Source organism: Vombatus ursinus, unplaced genomic scaffold (genome assembly GCF_900497805.2).
Source record: "Vombatus ursinus unplaced genomic scaffold, bare-nosed wombat genome assembly UNPS02014945.1, whole genome shotgun sequence".
Lineage (NCBI taxonomy): Eukaryota > Metazoa > Chordata > Mammalia > Diprotodontia > Vombatidae > Vombatus > Vombatus ursinus.
The window spans coordinates 19,266,000-19,289,201 of record NW_020954723.1 but is presented as its reverse complement, the minus strand read 5'-3'; the positions used below and the strand labels follow the sequence as shown (position 1 = coordinate 19,289,201).

Below are 23,202 nucleotides of genomic sequence, written 5' to 3'. Positions count from 1 at the left end.
GCAGAAATGGAAGATTAGCCCCATTTAACAAAATAGCAAATTTTCATTGTGTCATAAAAAGTCTTATTGATCTTGTTCAGGAATTGACTGGAGGGCTTTTTAATAGGCTATCACCTTGTCTAGACTTGAAGACCAGACCCCAGAAGGATTAACAAAAGAGTAGATAGGCCACAATGAGTGAAGGGGGATGGGAGGGAAGGGAGTTAGGAATGGGGATTAGCGTGATGAAGAGAGATTCAGATTTCTCAGTTGGAATTTTTTTAAGAGAAATACCATGATTCTTTCTCTCCTACTCTCTTGATAAGTGATAGTTCTGTGGTTTATGAAGGATGAGACAATATTTTGTCACTCTGCTTTCCCCTGATGTGTCTCACCACTAATTTTAGCTTCTGAGCTGTCCAGTGCTGAAAGAGGTGAGGAATGGAGTTTACAAACGTCTTTGCCACCCCCAGAGTGGTGAATTTCACTAGAATAACACTCGTCCTACTCAGGAAGCCAGGGCAGGTTCTAAGATGCCAAGCTATTTAGTGGAATTTCTAGTTGTCACTGTTATATATGTGGGGAATTCCACCTGTACAACCCCAAGGGACTACCTCTTCTTTCCACCTTTTCACACCTTGTAAGAGCCAATTTTCCTAAATCATGTCAGCCCATAGTGAGATATTCCCCTTCTGAACTCCTATGAAACTTGTCTATACCATTCATTTCACTTCAATTTAATTGAATTTAAAATGCATTTTTAGGTACCTACTATGTGTCAGGAACTGTGCCAAACATTCAAATACAAAGGCCAAAATCAAATAGTCCTTCCTTGCCCTCATGGAGTTTATATTCTGCTGGAATTAATTCTAAGTTTTGCTTTTAAGGCCTTGGAGATCATTTAATTTGGCTTTTAATTTGGCATTTAGTGTTCTGATATGTCATGTACTGTGACATTTAACAATTTTATTTATATTTATCCCTAGCAATATTTAATTTTTTATAAAACTTTCACTCCCCTCTTAGACTTTGTACATTTCCTGAGTACAACAACATATTTTCTTTTTGTATCCTCCTCCAAAGGAGAAAAATGGCATATATATATATATGTATATATGAATATATGTGTATACACACATATATATGTATGTATATATATACTTTTTATATTTCTATTCACTGTATGGAGTGGAATGGAGCTAAACTCTGCCAGTAACTTCTTCCATTCTACCAATCAGGAGATTCCCTATTTTTGAAGTACCATCCCCAAGAGGCCACAAAGAAAGTGGCAAATTTAGTACTGATTTTGGTCTGTGGGTGTCAATGCCAAAAATAAATAATAATAATAATAAAAAGGCTTCAGGTCCTTTCTAAGTCCAAATATGTGATCCAGAGGACAATGAAACCATCTCAGGTGGATTGCATTCTGCCAGATTCTGAATAATCCCTGTGCCTTCATAGTCTCATGTGGTGTAGTGGAATAAGGACTAGATTTTTTTTTGAGTCAAAAGACCTGGGTTTGAATTCTGACTCTGCTATTTGTTGCCTTTGTAGCTTTGCACTAGTTACTTAACTTCTCTGGGCTTCAGTTTCTACATTTGTAAAATTAAGGGAGCAGACTAGATGACTTCTAAGATGCAGCCCTTTAATGAGGATAAGGGTAAAGTCAGAGTTAGAATGTATCTTAGAGATCATCTGTTTTCAGTTTCCTGTTTTCTAGATGTACAAACTGAAATCCAAAGAAATTAAGTGACTTTTTCAATGTCATACAGGTTGTAAAAAACACAGCTTATGTTTGAACTTAGGTCATTTCACTCTAGAGCTAGTGGTCTTTCTAGAATTCTAGAACCCTAATCTGCCTCTGGATTCATTGTGATTATTTTTGACAACTATTAGCATTTGTAGAGTCATCATCATTCTATTATTATGATTATTATAATTCTTGCATGTTAACCAGTCCTTGTTAAGCCCTCAGAATGCCTCAGATGCTGTCACAGTCTGCATTTAGGATTCCAATGTGACTCCCAAAATGTTTTTTATTAGCTTCACTAAAGGAACCAGTTTCAAAAGGAAAACCAGACAGAAATGCAAATGATCATTGACAGATTGGTCCCAGAGTAAAGGAGTGTGTGTGTGTGTGTGTGTGTGTGTGTGTGTGTGTGTACGTATATATGTATGTGTTTGTATGTAAATGCTTTCTGTCAATTTGTTGCCATCACAATCAAAACTCAGATCCAAAGTCACCTCTTGGAAGCATTCTGTGATGAATGCCTTTCCATTATAATGGCTTCTTTGTTCTTTGTGGTCTCAGACTTAGATAATTGATTTATACTAAAGTATGACATATGATATTAAATTTATTGAAGCACTGCTTTGAAGTCATACTCTGGGAGTATCACATATATGTATGTGTTTCATTTCTTTACATTTAAACTTTCCTTATAACCTTTTTAGTATTATTTTGCTGCCTCTCTCCCCCACCCTACCAAAACAAACAAACAACAAAAACCCCCAAACTAAACTCTTGAAGAGGCAGTGTAGATTGGTGGAAAGAAACCTGGTTTATGAATCAGAAGACCCAGGTTCTTGTCCCTATGTCTTCATCACTACCTAGTGAGGTGATCATCAATCAGTCAGTCAAATAAGCATTTGTGTGTGCTGGGATGTGCTAAGTGCTGAGGATACAAAGACATACAAAATAACAACAACAACAATAGTTCTTCCTCTCAGGAAGGAATACAGTCTAATGAAGGAGATATATACAATTCATATACAGGGTAAAGATAGGTAAAATATTAGCAGGGATTGGGGGTGGGAAGGGTCTCCTGAAGAAGGTGAGATTTGAGCTGAGTCAGGGAAACTGTGAGATAGTGGTGAGGGGACATAGCATTCCAGTCAAAGGGAACAGCTAGTGCAAATGCACAAAGATGGGGGAGGGAGTGTCATATTTGAGGAAAAACTGGGTGGTATAGTATGTGGAAGGGAGTAAGATATAATAAGACTAGAAAGATAATAAGGGGTAAGGTTATATGAAACTTTTAAGTAATAAACAAAGGACTTAATAGTTGATCTTGAAAGTGAGAGGTAGCTCATGCAGCAGGGGCATGGCATTGTCTGACCTACACTTTCAAAGTCATTTTATCTTTCTGTCCTTTAGTGTCCTTTTCTGTAAAAGAATAGGGCCTCCTGTGGTTTCTGTTTATTTGGTTACCCTTAAGGTAGCATGTAACAGAGTGTTCAGCACCAAATATGTACTAAAATATTTCTGTGATTGTCTAGCCCATTATGAATATGATTGGACACCAGTTGTTTGTTTCTGTGTGTGTGTGTGTGTGTGTGTGTGTGTGTGTGTGTGTGTGTGTGTGGAGAACCTGATGCTCTTTTGGAAGGCGTGACACAGTAGCTCCATTGTGCATCTACATAATTAGGATTCACTAATAGAAGATTAGTATCCAGAGTAAGAGAGATGATTATTCCACTGTATTTGTCAGATCACATTTGGAATACTATATTCAGTTCTGGGCACTAAACTTTAGATGGAATATTGACAAAATGAAACATGTCATAGGTAGCATACCTGTGATGATAAGACAATTGGAGGTTATGCCAAATTAGGACTGGTTAAAAGAAAAGGGTAAGAAGACTTAGGGAGAACATGATAGGTGCTTTCTCATATTTGAAGAACTGACACATAGGGGAGAGGAATCCAACTTGTCCTGTTTGACTTAAGAAGGCAGACTTAGCAGCAATGAAGTAAAGTTGCCACGAGTTCCATTTTACTTTCGTATAAAGAAAAAAGGTGAGCTGGCAATCAGAGCTGTCTGAAAGTGGAATGTCTTGCCCTAAGAGGTCGTGGATTCCTCCACAGTTGGATGACTACTTATTGAAGGTTTTGTAGAAGGCCTTCCTTATTTAGAGAGTTGAGGAGAAAAAAAAGCAGGGTAATAATATAACTGGGGCAGATTTGTTGGATACAAAGCATAATTCTATCAGAATTTAGGTGAGACATGTTTGGAGTGAACATGTGATAACAACACTAAGGGTTGCACATGTGATCATGCTCTTGCAGTCTTTCATTACCTATCTCCTTGCAATATCTTTTGTGAGACAAAGAATAACATCAAGAACAAAGAATAACAGCTAGATATTAGGACATAATTGACTGTAGAGTAGTTTAATCTATAGATGTATGGATATAGTAATATATAGATATAGTATATAAAGTATAATGTAAAAGTATGTGTATATACACATACATATGTATATATAGCTTTGCAGACCTTAAAGTGCTATATCTGTTACCTATTATCATTTAATAATTTAGTCTTCATTGCTATGACATTGATCACAATGAGGTTGTCAGCTTTGCTGTAGGATTTCAGGGATCCTTCATTTTCTGGGCTGTCCTCCTTGGACTGAGGCCACTTCCCTCTCCAGGATGGCAGCTGTTTACTTTTCCAGTGACAGCTTGATTTACCATTTTCTTCCTCGTCACTTTCAGGAAGCATCCATGGGTTATTGAACAGCCTAGCCACTAGAGAAAGGGCCATTTATTTTTTTACAGCATCCTCCAAACTGAGGGTCTGAGGATTAGAGGTGGAAAAGGCCCTGGAAAGTATGATTGTTGATATGTTTCTTTGCTCACAGTGTAGGATGGTGCAGACCAGTATGTCATCTTTAGTGTTCAGTTTTAGTTTGTTTTTGAATAATTGGTGTGCTGGGGGGAGGCAGGTAGATGATTTAACCATTTCTCCTCCAGGAGAAATATAGCCAACCATGTCCAGATGTTTAGCTGAATTATTTCTCAACTCTCAAAAGACATTGTGAGATGGGTAATGAAAGACTCCAAAAGCACAATCACATGTGCAGCCTTAAGTGTTGTTAATACTTAGTAACACATGTTCACTTCAAAAACTCCCCACTTAAATTCTAATAGGATTATAATACCTTTTATCCAACATATCTGCCCTAGTATTATCATGATTTTTTTCCTATCCTCAACTTTTGCAAGTCTGGTCACTTTACAAAAATAACAACTTCTCTGGTAGCATCCCATTGCCTTAATGACTTACTTGCTGTTTCAGGTACACAACATTACATCTCCTGTCTCCAAACCTTTGTGAATGCTGTTCTCCATACCTGAAGTCCACTTATTCATGTCTTGCCTCTTTGACTCCCTGGCTTCTGTCATAACTGTCAAGTATTTAATTTATTTCTTACATTGTATGTTTGTGGGGAGAGCCTAAAGTGCAAAAGGATTAGGGGTGAGGCCTCTAGTCCTAACTCTGCTGTTGGGTGGAAGGGCAAGGTGTCCTTGTTACTGAGTCATGAGGGACAGTTTTCCAGCCCTTGTTCTCTACTTTCTCTAAGATGTTTTGAGAAGGCTAGGCTTAGTTCAAAGTTTAAGTCATCTGATGACCTAAAGCAAGATTTCCTAACATAACATCAGGAGCTTATGTTCCAATACCAGTGGGGAGAGGAGAAAGAGGAATGTCCACAGAAAGGGGAGCAGGTTGTAAGCTGAGCATAGTGGCAGGGAGCCTAGAGATGTGTTGGTAGGGACTTGGGAGATGAATTCCAGCAAAAAGGTCCTGTTATTTACATTATTTTATGTAGCGGGAGCAGAACCTGTAGGTTCTCTGTGGAAGACTGATAATGACTCAGGTGTCTACAGATAGGGCATGGTTGTTTACCTTGGAGCCTTCTAGTCTATTCACAGTGACTTGGTATTCTGGTAGGTGGGCAGCCCAGGACTTGACTGACCAATAGTTTTCTCAACAGCTCAGTTTAAGCGTGGTTTCCTAGAGAAGGACTTTCCTGAATTTTCTAGATAATAGTGCTACTCTTCCCTCCCTTCCCCCATTACTTTTCTTTACTGATACATACATATGCTTCCATTGATAGTTCCCTGAAGACAGAACATTTTTTTATGTGTGTGTCCTCAATACTTGGCATACAGCAGAGATTTAATAAAAGCTTATTGATTGATTAAATAGATTGTATGACTGACCCAGTGTCAGATGCAGGAGGTCAAGATTTACTGGAATAGATACTACTAGTATCTTTTTTTAATGAAATACTTGGAATGCACTCAGCATTCTCTGGAGAAGAGCAGATATGTGAGCCTTCAGGACAAGATAGCAAAGGGAGACAATAATGGTGAAAGAGCACTGGACTGGAGTCTACACATTTCTTTGTTTTGCAGGCTCATTTTTTTTTTCCTTTTGAAGGTGACACTTTGGAGACTTGCTTTCAAGTCCCAACTCTGTGACCTACTCATTTGTGTGACCCTGTATACCACATAACTTACCAATGCCTGAATGTACACATCTGTAAAACGAGGCAGATAGACTTGAAGGTCCCTTCCAGATCAAAAACTCTGTGATGCTAAGTTTAGGAATTGCTGGAATCCCTTTCTAGAAGTTCTGTTCAGAGGCTCAATATCACCTGCTCTGAGCTCAGTGATTCTTGGGCAGTCAGTCTTTCCAGACAAAGAAGGAGCAGGCAGGGGATGTGAGTACACTCACTATGTGTTCTGAAAATCAGAATGGGGGTGGGGAAGGTTTGCCGACATGTAGCCTGAGAGTTGTGTAGTAGAGAAGATGATGGTTCGGCAAAATTCCACCCCAATTTTGCTGGTTTCTGCTTTGAAGCTGGTAGTTTTTGGGAAAGGCAAACAGTAGGAAATGGTGTCACTGGTAATCCCTCTGCCTGGCAGGAAGGGCTATGTTTGGACCCAAGTCCTGTGTATAGCCAAGGTTATCTCTCTGTGAAAGTACCACACAGCTGCATTATAGCCTGATTTGAAGGACAAAAGACATAGATGAAAACAAAATACATGACTGTCAGCATTCTGGGAATTTGGTCAGCACCTTTCAAATACATCTGGAACCTGGCTTACTTTTCCAGTTCTGGAGTGTCCTGTTCTGCTCAGTGATGCATGTTGTAGGGAGGTCACTTCCACGCCATAGATGTTAGTATTTTAGTAAGCATATTGCAAATATTTTTCTTTCAAATTTCAGCAGTCCTATGGTGAAGGTAATTAGTATGATTTCCTGGGTTTGACTTTTTCCCAGCTGCTACCATGAGAGTTTTCTTCATCTTGCCTCAATTTCCCCCCACCCCTGCCAATCCCACATCTTACCACCTATGATTAATGATCTAAATGCTTACTCCTAGTCATTTAGCCTGAATCTGTGGTTTTGCCAATGTTAGCATATTGAGACTCATATAGATGCAAACTGTCAGGTCAAGTGTTCTTTATCATTTTGATAATATCATCAGTTCCCATGTGTTTAACAAACACCTTTATGCTGATGACTATAAAATCCATACCTCCAGCCCTAGCCGCTTTGATGAACTCTAGCCCTTCATTACCACCTATCTATTGGACATCTCCAACTAGATATCCTTTAGTCATCACAAACTCAACATGTCTCAATTAGAACTCATTATCTTACCCCCAAACCCTTCCACTATTTATCACTTTCCTATTTCTATAGAGGGCACCTCCATCCTTCCAGTCACCGAGGTGTGCAATCTTGGAGTCGTCTTTGTCTCATAACTCTCATTCTCCTCTCATATCCAATCAATTGCCATGTCTTACTGGTCCTACCTTTGTAATAGCTCTCACATCTTTTCCCTTCTACCCCCAGCACAGATCCTCACAACTTCTTTTCTTAACTATTACAGTAGCCTCTTAATTGACCTCTCTTCCTTTAGTCTCTTCCCTCTCTAATCCATCTTCTATCAAACTGAGCAACTAGTATTGCCAAACCACATGTCTGACTATGTTGCACTCTAGCTTAACAATTTCCAGAGGATTCTTACTTCTGCTAGGATAAAATACAAGTCTTTTTTAGCTTGGCAAGGCTTGAAAAAGTTTTTGCTCTGTGGGCAACCCAGGATCCTCTCCAGTGAAGAGGTACTAAAGCAGGAACTTGGAGAAAAAAATAATTATTTGTATGTCTTTTTTTTCCTCATAAGAGTCTTTGACTAGCAAGGTCAAGGAGTCACAGGTATATACTTAGCACTCCCTTGGACATTATGGATGTGTTTAAGGAGTGTGTGTGTGTGTGTGTGTGTGTGTGTGTGTGTGTGTGTATGTGTGTGTGTGTGTTGGGAGTCAGGAGGACCTGAGTTCAAATCTGGCTTCAGACACTTACTAGCTGTGTGACCCTGGACAAATCACTTACTCCTATTTGCCTCATTTTCCTCATCTATAAAATGAACTGGAGAAAGAAATGGCAAACCACTTCAGTATCTTTGCCAAAAAAACCCCAAATGGGGTCACAGAGAATCAGACACAACTTAAATAATTCAATAACAACACAAATGATATGTTGTATTTGTGTGATGCTAAGTGTGCTAATAAATGAGCCCATAGAGTGTGGCTAGAGTTTTCTTTCTGGAGTGCTTACATCACCTTCCTCATAGAGCTATTCATGATTCCCCTAAGTACCAGTGCCCTTTTCCCTAAATTACATCGTATTCAACTACTTTTAGTATAGTTTATTCACTTTGTATTTATACTCTCTATGCATTTATATGTATTGCATGTATGCTCATTGTAAGTAGGGATTGTTTCATTCTTGGTATTCCCAAACACAGAGTAGATATTTTAGCACAGAGTGGATGTTTAATAAATACTTGTTGATTGATTGGATAGGATGGACAATGGCTTCCACAATGACAGAAAAGTGGGACTCAGTGGTGACAAGCAAATTGACATCTGTAAAAAATGAAACTCCCCAGGTCACCATGGGATACTGTACCACCTTCATAGCCATTAAAGGCTCCAGGAAGCTGATCAGTGACTTCTTTCCTACCCCTCTTTGGGGGAAGAGTATGTTAAGCATTAATTTAGGGAAATGTTTTTACACGTTTTCAAGTTTCTCATAAAAGCAGAGGTCAGTGAGTGAAATCTCAAATGGGCCTTACACTACATTGGGTTCAATTTCTCATTTTATAGAAGAGAGACCTGAGGCCCAGAAAGATTAAGTAACTTGCCCAAGGTCACACAGATATTGATTGATAAAGTCAAAATTTGAACCCGGTTTCACTGACTCAAAATACATTTTACAATGTATATACAACTTATATAATTGTATAAATGGCTAGGCTTTTTTTTTTTGACACAATGAATTGAATAAATCCTCCTTAGTACCATGAATGCATCAGTATTTGCATTAGCAAGTCATTTGAAAGACCACTATTTTACATATCTATGTAAACTGAATTTAATATCCTGCTTTTTATAAGTCCACATAGCATGTACTATTTAATCCATCAGACACTTACAAATAATATGAAAATGACTGGTGTACATATAGTTTAGCTACGTTTTTCATGCAAGGAGAATAATGTTTTATTTTAACACTTATGGAATTGATTGTAAACTTCAGGGTGATATAATTTATATGCATCTAAACAAGCCATTAGCTAAGTCAATGCTTCTGGGTTACCAAGTGGTAACAGAATGCTAAGCTGCTTTATGCTGTTACATAGTTCTCTGCATTCGTTTTCTCTATCTATTTAGCTTGTAACCATGCAAGGTGACTGCATTGTCTCCCTATCCTTTTGAGGCTTAGACGTAGCCAGAGTCTCAGAAACAGACTTTTCATGATTTTAATTAGTCTTGAGATTTTCATTGGTCTTGAAAATGCATTGCTGCAACTATTTGGACTGTCACATTTAGTTAGGCCTATTGATAGCTATAGACCGAGTCACCTCCAAGGTGATAAGAAAATATCAGGGCCTTCAGTAGAGAAAGAGAGGAAGGGCAGTTATTGCGATAGGCTGGTAGATCAATTAGTTCAGCCTCTTTCAGCTGTGGGTTACAAGAGCAGCTACAGGATATGAATTGGATGGTGCATTTGCCTGTTAATTTGAGCTCTAATTTTAACCTATATGACCTTGGGCAAATCACAACCTACATGGATCTTAGTTTTGATGGATATAAAATTGACTATTCTGAAAAAGATAATCTGTATAGTATCTTCCATCTCTAAATCCTATATTTTCTTGCTTATTTTTTTTCAGTCAGTCAACAAAATTTATTAAGTCTATACTACATGCCAGGCATTGTGCTAAGCATGGGGGAATACAAATACAAGTAGAAAGATAGTCCCTACCCTCATGGAGGGTACATTACATTCTAATGGAGGAAGATCACACATAAAAAGGGTTGGGATAAGAACGGGACTTGTGGCAGGGACATGGCAGAGGAAGTCTAGCCTGAAGAGGAAGGAAACATGGCTGGCCTAGGTTACCTCCTTAAGAGGAGGGTCTAAGAGGAGCCATCCAATCAGAAGGAGAGGCTGCAGGGGCAGAGAGTACTTCCAATGTGCAAATTCCATGGAAGGAATGAGGCTTCACTTCTGTTCTTCAAAATTAATTGTTTAATTTGAGAGACATGGTGGATCGAGAGCCAACCTCAGAGTCCAGAAGATCTGGGTTCGAGTCCTGCCTCTGACACACACCTATGTTACTCTGGCTAAGTCACTTAATCTCTTGGTATATTCCCAGGCAGCTCCCTAAGTATAAGTTGCAGAATAGCTGGTGATCTGTGTCAGTAGAGGCAGTTTCCTCACTGGGAGTTCCCTACACTAATGAAATCACAGGTCTAGGCCAAAAAAAATAATTAAGACAAAAAAGCAAAGTACCACACAAAGGAAATAAATAATAGTAACCATCTCCTTGTTAACAACTCACATAAATAATGGTCATAATTTGCGTGGAGATTTTTGCAGCTCATTAGGGATGAATTCATCTTTCCTCAGCTCTGAGATGTCAGCATCTTTCATGAAGAGTCAACCTTCTGGGTTCCTCTCCTCTCCTTCTAGAAATTGATCTAGAACTTGCTGAGCATCTACTGTTCCTCAGATGGAGCTACTGGCTCCTCTCCCCTCCTGCACCACCCCCCATCCTTACTGCCTTCAGTTGGTTCTCAGGGGATGACAAATAGATTATGTATTTCTAGGTCCACTTTAGCAAAGGACAGCACTGTGACAATGGGCCTTGCCTGCTCTTCTCTTTCTGAGTTTTGGCAACTTAACTCAATGTTCTGTCTAGGCACAAGTCTCGTGGGATTTATTTTCCCCCACTATATTTTCCCCTGTTAGCCTAGGTCACAATTCTTTTCTTTTAAAAAGTCCCCTAAGCCATCTTTGAGATGATTCTGATTATCTTATACAGGATTTAGACTTTCAACAATTTATTGGCCTTTGACATATGAGAAGGGTAGGACAGATGGAGAAGTGGTATTTTTGTCAATCGGCTATGAGATAAGGAAGCAAATTCATTATTGAACTGAGAGTTTGGGAAGTTGGGGATGGCAGAACTAGGGAAGCAGTCTTCACTAGATATTTGCATAGGGTAACACTTGGTTATATAGAATCTTCCTTGGTCTAATTGCATCAACATTAGCATAAATGTGCATATGATTTACATAAGCATCTTCTCACTTCCCTTTTATTTCTTGTTTTATTTTTTGCTTCATTCTCTCCTCCATACCAATGTCATCAGCATGAATTCTTCACTCAAAATGAACGTGTTATACATTCTCTGAGTAGGAGAGGGGAGGAGGGACCAGAGAGATACTCCAAAGGGTGAGGTCAAGAGAGAGAATCAATAAATAGGATTCACATGAGTACAATGTATTTATTACCTGTTCAGCTCCTTTGAGATCTGAATGTTCTGTAGCTGACCTTAAAAGCTCTCCAGAGCTCCGCAGGACTTTTGGAGAGTATATAGTGGTGAATATTACATCATCAGCATAAGGTGTGCATGAAATGAGAGGAACTGGGAAAACATATTGCTATTCTTCAAAATGAATGAGGAAATAATTTGAGAACAGCTCAACTTCCTTCAGTTTCTGCCACTGACAAGCTGTATGTCCTCGAGCAAGTGATTTAACCTTCCTGTGCATTAGTTTTCTTACCACTGAAATGAAAGTGCTGGGCCAGACAATCTCCAATGTTTCTTTCTGTCTCTGACATTGTATGATTATGATGAACTCTTTGACCAAAGAGGAGATAGTTTTTAACTAGGATCAGTCTCTGTTTCTAGCTTGAATCCTGATTCAGAAGGTTACCTCAGAACAATCTGTAAAATGGGATTAATACCTATTTTTGAGTATACTGTGGGATTATTTGATGTGAATTAATGTACAGAACTATGTAAAAGAGCTGTGATTTCACCTGCATGGGGGACTCCTGGTGTGAGAAATCCCTCTAAGAATGTAGTTTACCACCCTGATCCTAGGGAAATATAGTAGCTAAGAGATTTGTCCAGGGTCATACAGTTACTAAGTATCAGCAGCTGGATTTGAACTCAGGTCTTCCTGGCTTCAACCCTCACACTCTGCTCATTATACCATAGTGGCATCTAGGTAAATTAATATTCAAGCATAAAACATTAAGCACTCTTTAGCATGCTAAGTAGCTGCTGCTTATCTTATTACCCTGTGTCAAACATTTCTCCTTTAGAAGTGTACTCTGTGATTAATTTGGACTTATCTTTAAAAGTGCTCTTTTCCTACCCAGTTATCTTAATTGAGTGGGCCTACAAGGTTTGATTTGCATGTTTATAGAATATGCCCAATAATATACCATATGTTGAGCCAAGGACCACACACATAATCACAGAAGTGGCTGCTGATCATGTGTGCAGCTCTTTGGAAATCTGAGACTGTGAGAAAATGCTTAGCAATGATGATGGCGCTTGATTAGTCACCTTCAGGTCTCAATTCAGTCAACTTTATGTTCAAGGGACCATGCTCAACACTGGAAGGATAGAAAATAGAATAAGATATAGGATATGGTTTCTGCTCTCATGAAATTGGCAGTCTGGCTGGGGGAAATAAGACTTGAAAGAAATAAACTACAAATTAAAGAAGATGTGAAAAATACAATGAGAGGTACCACGTGCTATGATTAATTTGGAAAGAAGGATCACTTCTGGATGTTGGGAATACAGAATGTTTTAGGATCAGATTATCTACCCCACACAAACACTTGCCTCTTCTCTACTTTTTTATTACTGTTGAGAGCACTGCCATTCTCCCAGTTACCCAGGCTTGCAATCTTGGTGCCATCCTTGACTTTCCATTTGCACTCACCCTCTATGTCCAATCTGATGTCCAAGCTTGTTCCTACCTTCACAACATTTCTTTTCTACATCCCCTTCTCTCTACTCACACGGCCACCCTGGGGTGTGGACCTTAATCACTTTATGCCTGAACTATCACTAACAGCTGGCTCACTGGTCTCCCTGCTTCAAGCCTCTTCCCACTCCAATCTGTCTTCTATTCAGCTGCCAAAAGGATTTTCCTAAAGTGTAGATCTGACCATGTTACTCCCCGGCCCTTATGTAATAAACTACAGCATTTCTCTTTTATCTCCAGGATCAAATATTACATGTTCTGTTTGGTTTTTCATGCTCTTCATACAGTGGCCCCTTCCTACCTTTCCAGTCTACTTGCACTCTTCTAGATTTCACAGTCTCTATGATTTATCTACACTGGTCTGCTTGCTATACCTTGAACATGACACCCCATCTTTTGACTTCTCACTGGCCGACTCCCATGCCTGGAATCTTGCCTTCTTCACATCCACCTCCTGGCTTCCTGGGCTTCCTCCCTGACCCAATTCAAATTACATCTTCTGCAGGAGCATAGAGTATCCTTCAGTATGAAGGGGGAAACAGTAAATAGAGTGGGTAGAACAGATCTAGACCAAATTGTGAAGAGAATTAAATGTTAGGCAGAACAATTTGTACTTTTTAGATGAAGGAAAGCTCTCAAAACGTTTTGACCAAAGGGGAGCCGTGATCAGGATACCTATACGAGGATCTGAACCTAGGACCTATATTTTAAAACCAGGGTGGGAAGTACATTTATTTTAGAGTCAGAAGACCGGGTTCAGATTCTGCCTCTGATGCTTGTAACTTATATGACTTTGGATAAGTCATTTAACTTCCCTGGGTCTTAATCTCCTCAGCTATAAAATGAGGTGCTTCAACGACATGGTATTTGAGATCTCTTACAACTCTGAATCTATGATTCTATGACCTCTGAGGTAACTTCTCTGTAACCTGAGACTAAGTTGGAAGCAATATATAGGGTAGATTGAAAGGGGGAGAAATTAGGGGGCAAGGAGACAAATCAGAAGATGATTGAATTATCCGGGCCAGAGGTCAAGAGGAACATGATTTAGGATAGTAATGGCAATGAAAATGGAAAGGGACAGGGTGAGAAATATTACTGTGGTCAGCTTAATAGGGCTCGACAATTTATTGGATGTGGGAGGCAAGGGAGAAGGAAACATGTTGTGACCATTTTGAGCCTCGGTGACCGGGAGAATGGTGGTACTATTATGAAGAGAAAAAAAAGGAGGGGCAATTTGTCCTACTTCCTGAAGATAGGAAGTATAATTTATTTTCCTTAAGTGCTTCAATGAGGGCTGTGATGACTGATAAGGAGCTGAGCTTAACAGTTCTTGGCTGTGGTTAATAAGCCGGGGAGAATAGGTGCATGGACATAACTTGGACAGAGAGTAAAGGACTCTCCCCCTTGTTTACCTCATGTTGCTAGGGAGGAAACAGCACATCTGAAGTTGCATTGCAGGCAACTTCTTTTGGTTAATGAGGCGCCTCTGATGGCTTCTTCGCAGCAATGATGTGAAATGGATTCTTCTATGAGCACATCTCTGGTTGGAGTCTGCTACCAGAGCTCCCGTCCCTCACACTTTTGATTGCCATCCTTTTTCCACCTCAGGCCCAACTTCTTATATAACAACCTGGTCACATCCCATTGGGTTCAAGGCTCCACTGGGGAACCCAAACTTACTGTAGTTGCATTATTGACTAATGAAAATCAGAGCCAAATCTTTCAGGGTAATTGATTTTTAGTTATTGGTCAATAAACAGTACCTACAGCTAAAGAGTTCTTTGTCAGTCCAGTTAATTATCCATCTCAAGCCAACCCACGCCCAGTCAATACTCAGCCCTTATACCAGCTCATAACTATTACAGGCTGTCACTGATGCCAAAGCAGGGCCAATTTTATTCCAACCTCCTTCCTACATGGCCCCTTCCACCACTTTACATGTAGCCTCATCCTTTCTAAGGGTGAAGAATGCTGCTTCTTCTGAGACGATTCAAAAAGGATACATGGCTGGTGACATGAAATATTCTATGTACAGAGGGGAGAGTGGATATCTCATTCTTCTTTCTTTTTACATAAGGAAACACAGAATGAGAAATTTTTGAAAAAGCAAGCTCTTAAAGATTACACAGTTGTCAATCAATCATGTCAATAACATTGGTCACATGTCCAACTAACTTGGAAGAGGAAAAAATCTTTTTTTCTTTTTCTTTTTCTTTCTTTTTTTTTTTTGAGGGAGTCATAATAGCTGTCTTCAATTACTTGAAAGGTTGTCACATGGATTATTTGGCCCTAGAGAGTTAGAGTAGGAGTAACGAAGGGAAGTTGCAAAGAGGCAACATAAAGAGAAAAACTTTCTAATGATTAGTGCTATCTAAAAGTGGAATTAGTTTTCTTGACAAGTGTGGGGCAATTGGTTAGCTTTCATTGCAAGTCTTTATGAAGCAGCTGGATGGTCATTTTTCAGGTGCTTGATTGTGGGTACTCTTTTATGGATATGATTTGTACTAGGTGAATGTTGAGGTTTCTTGAACTCGGAAATTCCATGATTCTGTGCTGCTACCATGGCCAGGGCATGATGAGAAAATGGGGTGAGGAGGAAGGTGAAAGGGATCCCTACTCCTAAGAAGATTCAGTCATTTCATTGGTACATGCCCCCAAATGTATCCAAGGAGGAAGACCAATATCTTCCTCATTGCTCCATGGATGCAAGCCAAGAACCACAGAGAGCATATGCGTACACAAATAAACTATCCCACACATCGGTGGCTGTTGACAGTGTATTTAGTACTTCTAAAACCTATGTCTTGGGAAAATAGCTTAATAATGATAATTCCTTTGGATTTATCACCATCAATTCTGGATTATCATTACCTTTAAATTTGTAGAGCAGGATTTCGACTGGATTTTAACACATGGAGGAGATTTCATTATCAAACACAGAAAGATTTGTTTGTAACTTTCTAACGTGAATTCATTGTTAAGACATTGTGTTCCTGTCCCACCTCTCCCCACATGCTATGTATTCATTTCCCAACATAATTTCTGAAAAGTATCACTGTTCCATGTCAAGTTTTCATCAAGGAGAGGGGTACAACAAAATGATGCCATGTTTGTTTTCCCCCCACCTAAGTGTAGCTTGTTGTTGTTGTTGAGTTGCGTCCAACTCTTCATGACCCCATTTGCAGATTTCTTGGCAGAGATACTGGAATGGTTTTCCATTTCCTTCTCCAGCTCATATTATAGATGATGAAACTGAGGCAAATAAGGTTAAGTGACTTGCCCAGGGTCACACAGCTATTAAGTGTTTGAGGTCAAATTTGAACTCAGGTCTTCCTGACTCCAGGCTCAGTGCTCTATCCACTGAGTCATCTAGATGTTCTAAGTGTAGCTTAGGGAGCCTTTAAACAGCCAAGGGGACCTCAATGGTCATCTAGTCAAATCCATTCCTAGACAAAAATCCCCTGTACAAAATTGGCAAAATTGTTTGTATAAAGTTATTTTATGGAAAATGAAGAGTGTGTGGCATTATGGATAGAATGTTGGAGGTGAAATTAGGGTTAGGTTCAAATTTTGCCTCTGGTGCTTACTAGCTGTTTGATCCTGGACAAGGCACAATCTCTGTGTGCCTCAAGCAACACCATAGGACTCAGTAATCTACTGTTAATTAATCAACAAATATTTATAATAGAGAAATAGAATACTTATAATGCATGTACTATGTGCCAGGGAGTGTGCTCAGTTACTATCTGCTAGACATGAGGTCTACGAACACAAAGAGTGAACTAATCCCTCAAGGAGTCTACATTCTAGTAAGTTATAGATGGGTTGTATATGATTTGAAGGAAGGAAGGAAGGAAGGGAAAGTTTCAATCAAAGATCCTTTGTGTATTGGCATATGGAAAGCAGAACTTGTTGCTAACCTAATTTGCGCATAGAATGGGAAAATAAGTAATCTAGTCATTAAATAAGCAGAATCATGAGTTCTAGATCTTGCCCTCATTTCTGCAAAGGATCTCTGTGATGGGGAGCATTTTATAATAGAGAAAAATGTTTTGTTTTAGCCCAAAGTAATTTAATTGATCAGTGCACTTATTTACCATATATTGAGAGAGATAAAAGTTTGAACATACCATTTCGCCTCATCAGATAAATGAAGAAAGCTGAGGCATTAGATAGTAATTACAGTCAGTGGCAAAACAAAACAAATGTGAGAATATTCATTCCCTGAATTTTTAGTTATATAAACACCTTCTCCCATGTAGGAATACAAAAATCAAATGGACATGGGAGATCAACATACTTTTTAATGTGTTGGATTTTCCCTCTCCTCCACCACCTTTATCTGTCTCATAGGACTTAAATGTTCAGTTACTTACCTCAAAACCCATTGAGTGTGTCTTTTGTTTAGATGAAGGAATTCTAAAATTGGTTTCTGGCTTTTTTTAAAATAATAAATTTATTTATTTATTTTTAGTTTTCAACATTCACTTCTGTAAGATTTGGAGTTCCAAATTTTCTTCCCATCTCTCCGCTCCCTCCATCCCAAGAGGGCATGTAAGTTGACATAGCTCAACATATACATTCACATTAAACTTATTTTCACATTAGTCATGTTGTAAAGAAGAATAAGAACCAATGGGAGAAACCGCAAGAAAGAAGAAACAAACAAACAAAAAAAAGAGCAAATAATATGCTTTGATCTGCATTCACACTCCATAGTTCTTTTTCTGAATGTGGACAAAATTTTCTATCATGAGCCTTTTGGAGTTGTCTTAGATCCTTGCATTGCTAAGAAGAGATAAGTCCATCAAAGTTAGTCATCACACAATGTGGCTGTTACTGTGTACTATGTTCTCCTGGTTCTGCTCACTTCAGTCATCATCAGTTCATATAAATCTTTTCAGGTTCTACTGAAGTCTGCCTGCTCATTATTTCTTGTAGCACCATAGTATTCCATTGCATTCATATACCACAACTTATTCAGCCATTTCCCAACTGATGGGCAAACCCTCAATTTCCAATTCTTTGCCACTGCAAAAAAGAGCTGCTATAAATATTTTTGTACATGTGGGTCTTTTTCCCTGTCTTTCTTATATTGCAGTTGAGTGTTAATGCAGCAATTAGGGGAAAGGTAAATTGCTAATATTGGGCTATTGATGTCTTCTGAGTACACTCTTTTTTTGGTACTTGTAGCAGATTTGAACCCAGCTACCCAAGTACTAACTCTGTTTCCTTTCTTTTTCTCCCCTCTTTTCTCTGCCTGCAGCACGAGATGAGAATGTGGCCACCTTCCGGGGCTCCGAGTACTTGTGCTATGACCTGTCTCAGAACCCAATCCAGAGCAGCAGCGACGAGATCACCCTTTCCTTTAAGACGTGGCAACGGAATGGACTCATCCTACACACAGGCAAATCAGCTGATTACGTCAACCTGGCTCTAAAAGATGGTGCGGTCTCCTTAGTCATTAACCTCGGGTCAGGGGCCTTTGAGGCCATTGTGGAACCCGTGAATGGCAAGTTCAATGACAACGCCTGGCACGATGTCAAAGTGACCCGCAACCTTCGGCAGGTAATGGTGAAAGGGAGAAAATGCCAGGAAGGCATTCTTCTTAGGTCAGTTGAGGTAGAAGATTGTGGGTCAGATGATGGGAAAGGTGGAGAGGGTGTAGAAATGCCAATCAAGCTTATAGAAGTATGCTAACATCTCCCCTTCTTCAAGATCATACAAGAAAAATGGTCGAGGTATCCTTCTTTCCATAGTTCAATTCCCATTTTTTCACTCATTATTTAAGAAAAGAAATTCAGTTGAATAGATGATAAAACTTAAAAATACTTCCGTCTCCTTTTGCTGTGCTTTTCTTTTCTTTAAAAATCATTTCCTTAATTACATTGGATTCTTATCAGTAATATTATTGTTAAATTCAATTAGGAACAGAGTGTTATGTTGCTGCTTGGGAGTTTTTCTTCATTTTTTGTTTCTGTTTTCCTTTTCAATTAAGTTAATCATTGCCATGATGTCATGATTTTAACTTACTTCCCCAAAGTCTTCCTTTCCTCTTCCTTTTTCTTTTATTTATTTCCTTTTGACCTTTAGCCTTGGAATTGATTGGCCAGAATCTCTCTGAATTCCTCTGTTTCTCTGTTCTTTGGTGCCGTGGTCCTACTTTATTGCTCATGTCTCTGGCTACGAGACTCTTCAGTTGTCTGGGAGCCCTGGAAAGTGGAAGGACCCAATTTAAAAAGTCAACTTTGGAGCAGCTTTTCCTGGTTCTGTCCGTGCTGGGGAACTCCCATCGCTTGCCTATTCTAAGCTAGGCAACTCCGTCAGGTGATAACACTCCTAGCTGGAGAACCCTATCAGAGGGAAACTGTTTTCATTTGTAATAAAAACTCATCCCTCTATGTCCATAGATGAAATTTATCTCCAGTCAAGGTCAGTGGATATCCTGACATCTGTATATTCATGTTGCAACCTGGAGGTTTTTTTTTTAACTGTTTGTGAATTTATCATTTAACTCAGATGGGTCACATCATTGATGTCTTATTAATCAGTAAACACTATGTGAGTGCCACCAAAATGGACTTGTCAAGTAATCTCGACCAATTTAGTGTCTCATTAATTTAATGTGTAGACAAGGGCACTGACAGGAATTTGCATATGTTTACTGGCTGATAAAGAAGCGATATGTATTGCTGAATGAATGACAAAAGTTTATACAGTACTCCTAATGTCCCTTCTCAGGTCAAGGAATGCCAGGTAAGCATGCTATGAGACTATTCCATTTGTGGTGAAGGGGCCAGGAATGACATAAGGAATAGCCTCCAATCATCTTATTGTACTCAGATAATCCATTTTGGAATCACTACTCTTTGATTTTCCTCTGAGGTCAAGGACCTCTAATGTTGATGCTTTCTTAAATTTTATTTATTTATTTATTTCTGGGTGAGACCTCAGGAGCTAAGAGAACTCATATAAAATTCCCATTTGCTAAAATATTAGAGACTGATACCCTTGAACTATAGGGATCAGACTGGCAAATGGAAATATGACCTTTTTTTTTTCCTGCTTTGGCTGATAGCTTTGACTGGCAGGTACTCAATAACACCCTTGAGATATTTGACTGGTGATGAGTTAGTACTTTTCTTATATGAATAGAAACAATTTCATGATCCTCATTAACCAAAGAAACATTTTTTCTGGATACTATAATATTTCACCTGGTATAGTTTTTCGGCCTGCTGGGAATTTTTAATTGAGACAAGATGGAGTTGGCTTCATCTGTACTATAAACAAATTTAAAAAGTACATGCTCTTAAAATGAAGTCATCCTTTAGACACAGAAGTAACTAATACTGAGAAAAACTAAATGTAATTGAGCTGCTATTTCAATTGATTTATGCCAGACTTGGAATCTGCTTAAGTTAGACCTAGCTTTGTCCCAGGACATGAAGTCAGGACTCTGGGGTTCTGTCACCAGCCTTATACACAAGCTCTCCCTGTGACCTTGGGCAAGTCACTTACTTAACCTTTTGTATCATGGTTCCCATCTGTGAAATGGTGATTACAACATTTTCCAGCCATATAGGGTGGCTAAATATGCAAAACACCTTATGTTCCATAAGGATTATGATCTCATCTGTGTCTAGGTGCTACATTCACTGTGACATCCACATAATTCACAGGACTGTGCATTATGCCTTGAAGGTGACTTTGCCTCTGCCCAATGCCAGGGATTCATTTAAGTAAAAATGGCATAAGCATCTTTTCACTGCTCTCACTCCAGTGAAATCTCTTGGAGGAGCTGTTTGAATTTTGTGTATCTCTTGGCAGAAGGAATGTTCAACTCTCATGGGGAAAGTGTACCCAGAACAGTCCTGCTTCATTGAACCCCTGACTACATCTGTGTGGCCAAAAGCATTTTTCTGAAGAGATGGAGATATTGGGGAAGCAAAGAGTTGATTTTTAAAATGTGATCATTTAACACTAAATAATTCAAATCTATTTGTACAGAATTTTTTAAAAGTCATATTTTAAGTACCTTTTCAAGTATTAGTTTGGTGATTTGGGAGTCTCCCATTTTCCTCTCCTAGCGGGTGATGGGTGTATTCCTAAATATTTAATAGCTAGATAATAGCAACCTTTCTTATTTTTATCAGAAAGATTAAATTACTTTCCCAGCAAACAATCTATTTGAAGGAACTGAAAGATCACTTTCAGTTTCTCCAAGGCATTCCTTGCTAATGATAGTGGTCTCACATTTTTCTTTTGTTTTTAGATGTCTTTGGGATAGTCCCTGATTCATAGTTCTATCTTTAGGTAAAGACAGAGCCAAGATCAGGTACTACTTATGTTTCCAATACAATGAAGCAGTATAGAACCCTGGGCTGCATCATTAAATGCTGGCTGTCTTTCACAGAATCTATCCCCTTCTGATTGAGACCAGGGAACTTGACCCCATGACTATATGGGTTGCTTTACCTCTGGGTCCCCAGATTGCCCAAGCACATAAACCAAAATAGTAATACCAGCCTCCCAGCTCAAGACTCTGTTGTCAGTTTAGCAATCCAATCCAATAAGCATTTATTTTATTAGCAGCAAATGGAGCTGATCCAATCCATTAAGAGATTGCATTTTAGAGCTCTTTGGGTAATATTTAACCTTCCTGGCACACACCTTGCACATCTCAAAAGACATTTTTAAAAAATTAAAGCAACTGGAAAGCCCTGTTAAAGGCAGAGGGACTTTGGGCTAGGACGGGCAGGGGTTGCAATCCAGCAGATGTCATTTTGGTTCAATGGCAGATAAACCAGATTTTGCCCTATATTGGGCAGTGAAGATAATTACAAGCTTCATGGTGAGTTCTGAATGCAAGAGTATGATAAAGAGAGCTGTGTTTTACTTACTCCTCCAATGTTTCAATGTCCCTAAAAATCAAGGAAGCAGACTTCATACCTAGAGTACAATCCTAGAGTACATAGGATGGTAAAACTAAGTAAGTAAAATATATGAGATTCAGTTCTTTCTGCTCTTAGGCAAGGGGGAAAGGGTATCCCAAATATATTGATTTCTTGGCAACATCCACTTAGCTACGTATGTATGAGTGTGTTACACAACAACTTAATGGAGTCTTTTCTTAAAGTGCAAGTGTGTTGGGGGTGGGAGTGGGAATAAGGGCAGCTTTTGCTCACAAGAAGTCCTGGAAAGTAAGTATTACACCAATTTTAAATGGAATGAAGTTTGGACAAAGGAATGGTATTCAGGAAAACACAAGGAGGGAAATGGAGGTAGCAGGGAGGAATTCAGCTTCTCTCCCTTCTGGGCCCAAGGTGACAGAGTTTCCCATAGAGTCCTGCTCACATTGTCTTCCCCTCTCTCTCTCTTTCTGTGTTGGGTGCCTTTTTTTGAAAAACTAACACAAGATCATTCATGCAATGTGTCATTTTACTAACCGACTAATGTACTAACACCCTAACGACTCATCTTTGTTTTTAGTTTTTTTAATTAACAATCGTTCTGTTCACAATTTTTTAATTTCCTTTCTTCCCCCTTTTCCGCAAAGCACTCAGGCATTGGACACGCTATGGTAAACAAACTACATTGTCTGGTAGATATCATTCTTATTGTCTCTTATTTTGGGTTTGCCGTGTGTTACCCCCCTTTTCCTCCCTGAACTCCCCTTTTGTCCTCTATATACTTCTTTTATTTCTGCTAAGTTAAATAAAGACACCTTTTACAAATATTTTACCATTTCTTTACAAAAACAAACTGAAGAAGAATATCACTGTTCTGGAAATGGGACTTAGTTTATTTGGGGGTAGAATGGGGAATCCATTTTTTCCACTTTTTTTCTCTTTATTTTTCACAAGGGATTTTAAAAAAATGAGTGTTTCCAGTTTCCTTTCCTTCCTTTCCTTTCCTTTCCTTTCCTTTCCTTTCCTTTCCTTTCCTTTCCTTTCCTTTCCTTTCCTTTCCTTTCCTTTCCTTTCCTTTCCTTTCCTTTCCTTTCCTTTCCTTTCCTTTCCTTTCCTTTCCTTTCCTTTCCTTTCCTTTCCTTT

General features: G+C 39.0%; 1 protein-coding gene across 1 annotated transcript in view; it reads left to right on the top strand.

The window, feature by feature from the left end:
- NRXN3 (neurexin 3) overlaps positions 1-23,202 on the top strand; it is a 1,892,810-nt gene that overhangs the window by 468,684 nt on the left and 1,400,924 nt on the right. Inside the window, exons 4-5 of the mRNA XM_027844705.1 lie at positions 18,414-18,715; positions 22,707-22,730. Of these exons, the coding sequence (XP_027700506.1) occupies positions 18,414-18,715; positions 22,707-22,730 (326 nt within the window). The remainder of the gene's footprint in view (positions 1-18,413; positions 18,716-22,706; positions 22,731-23,202) is intronic.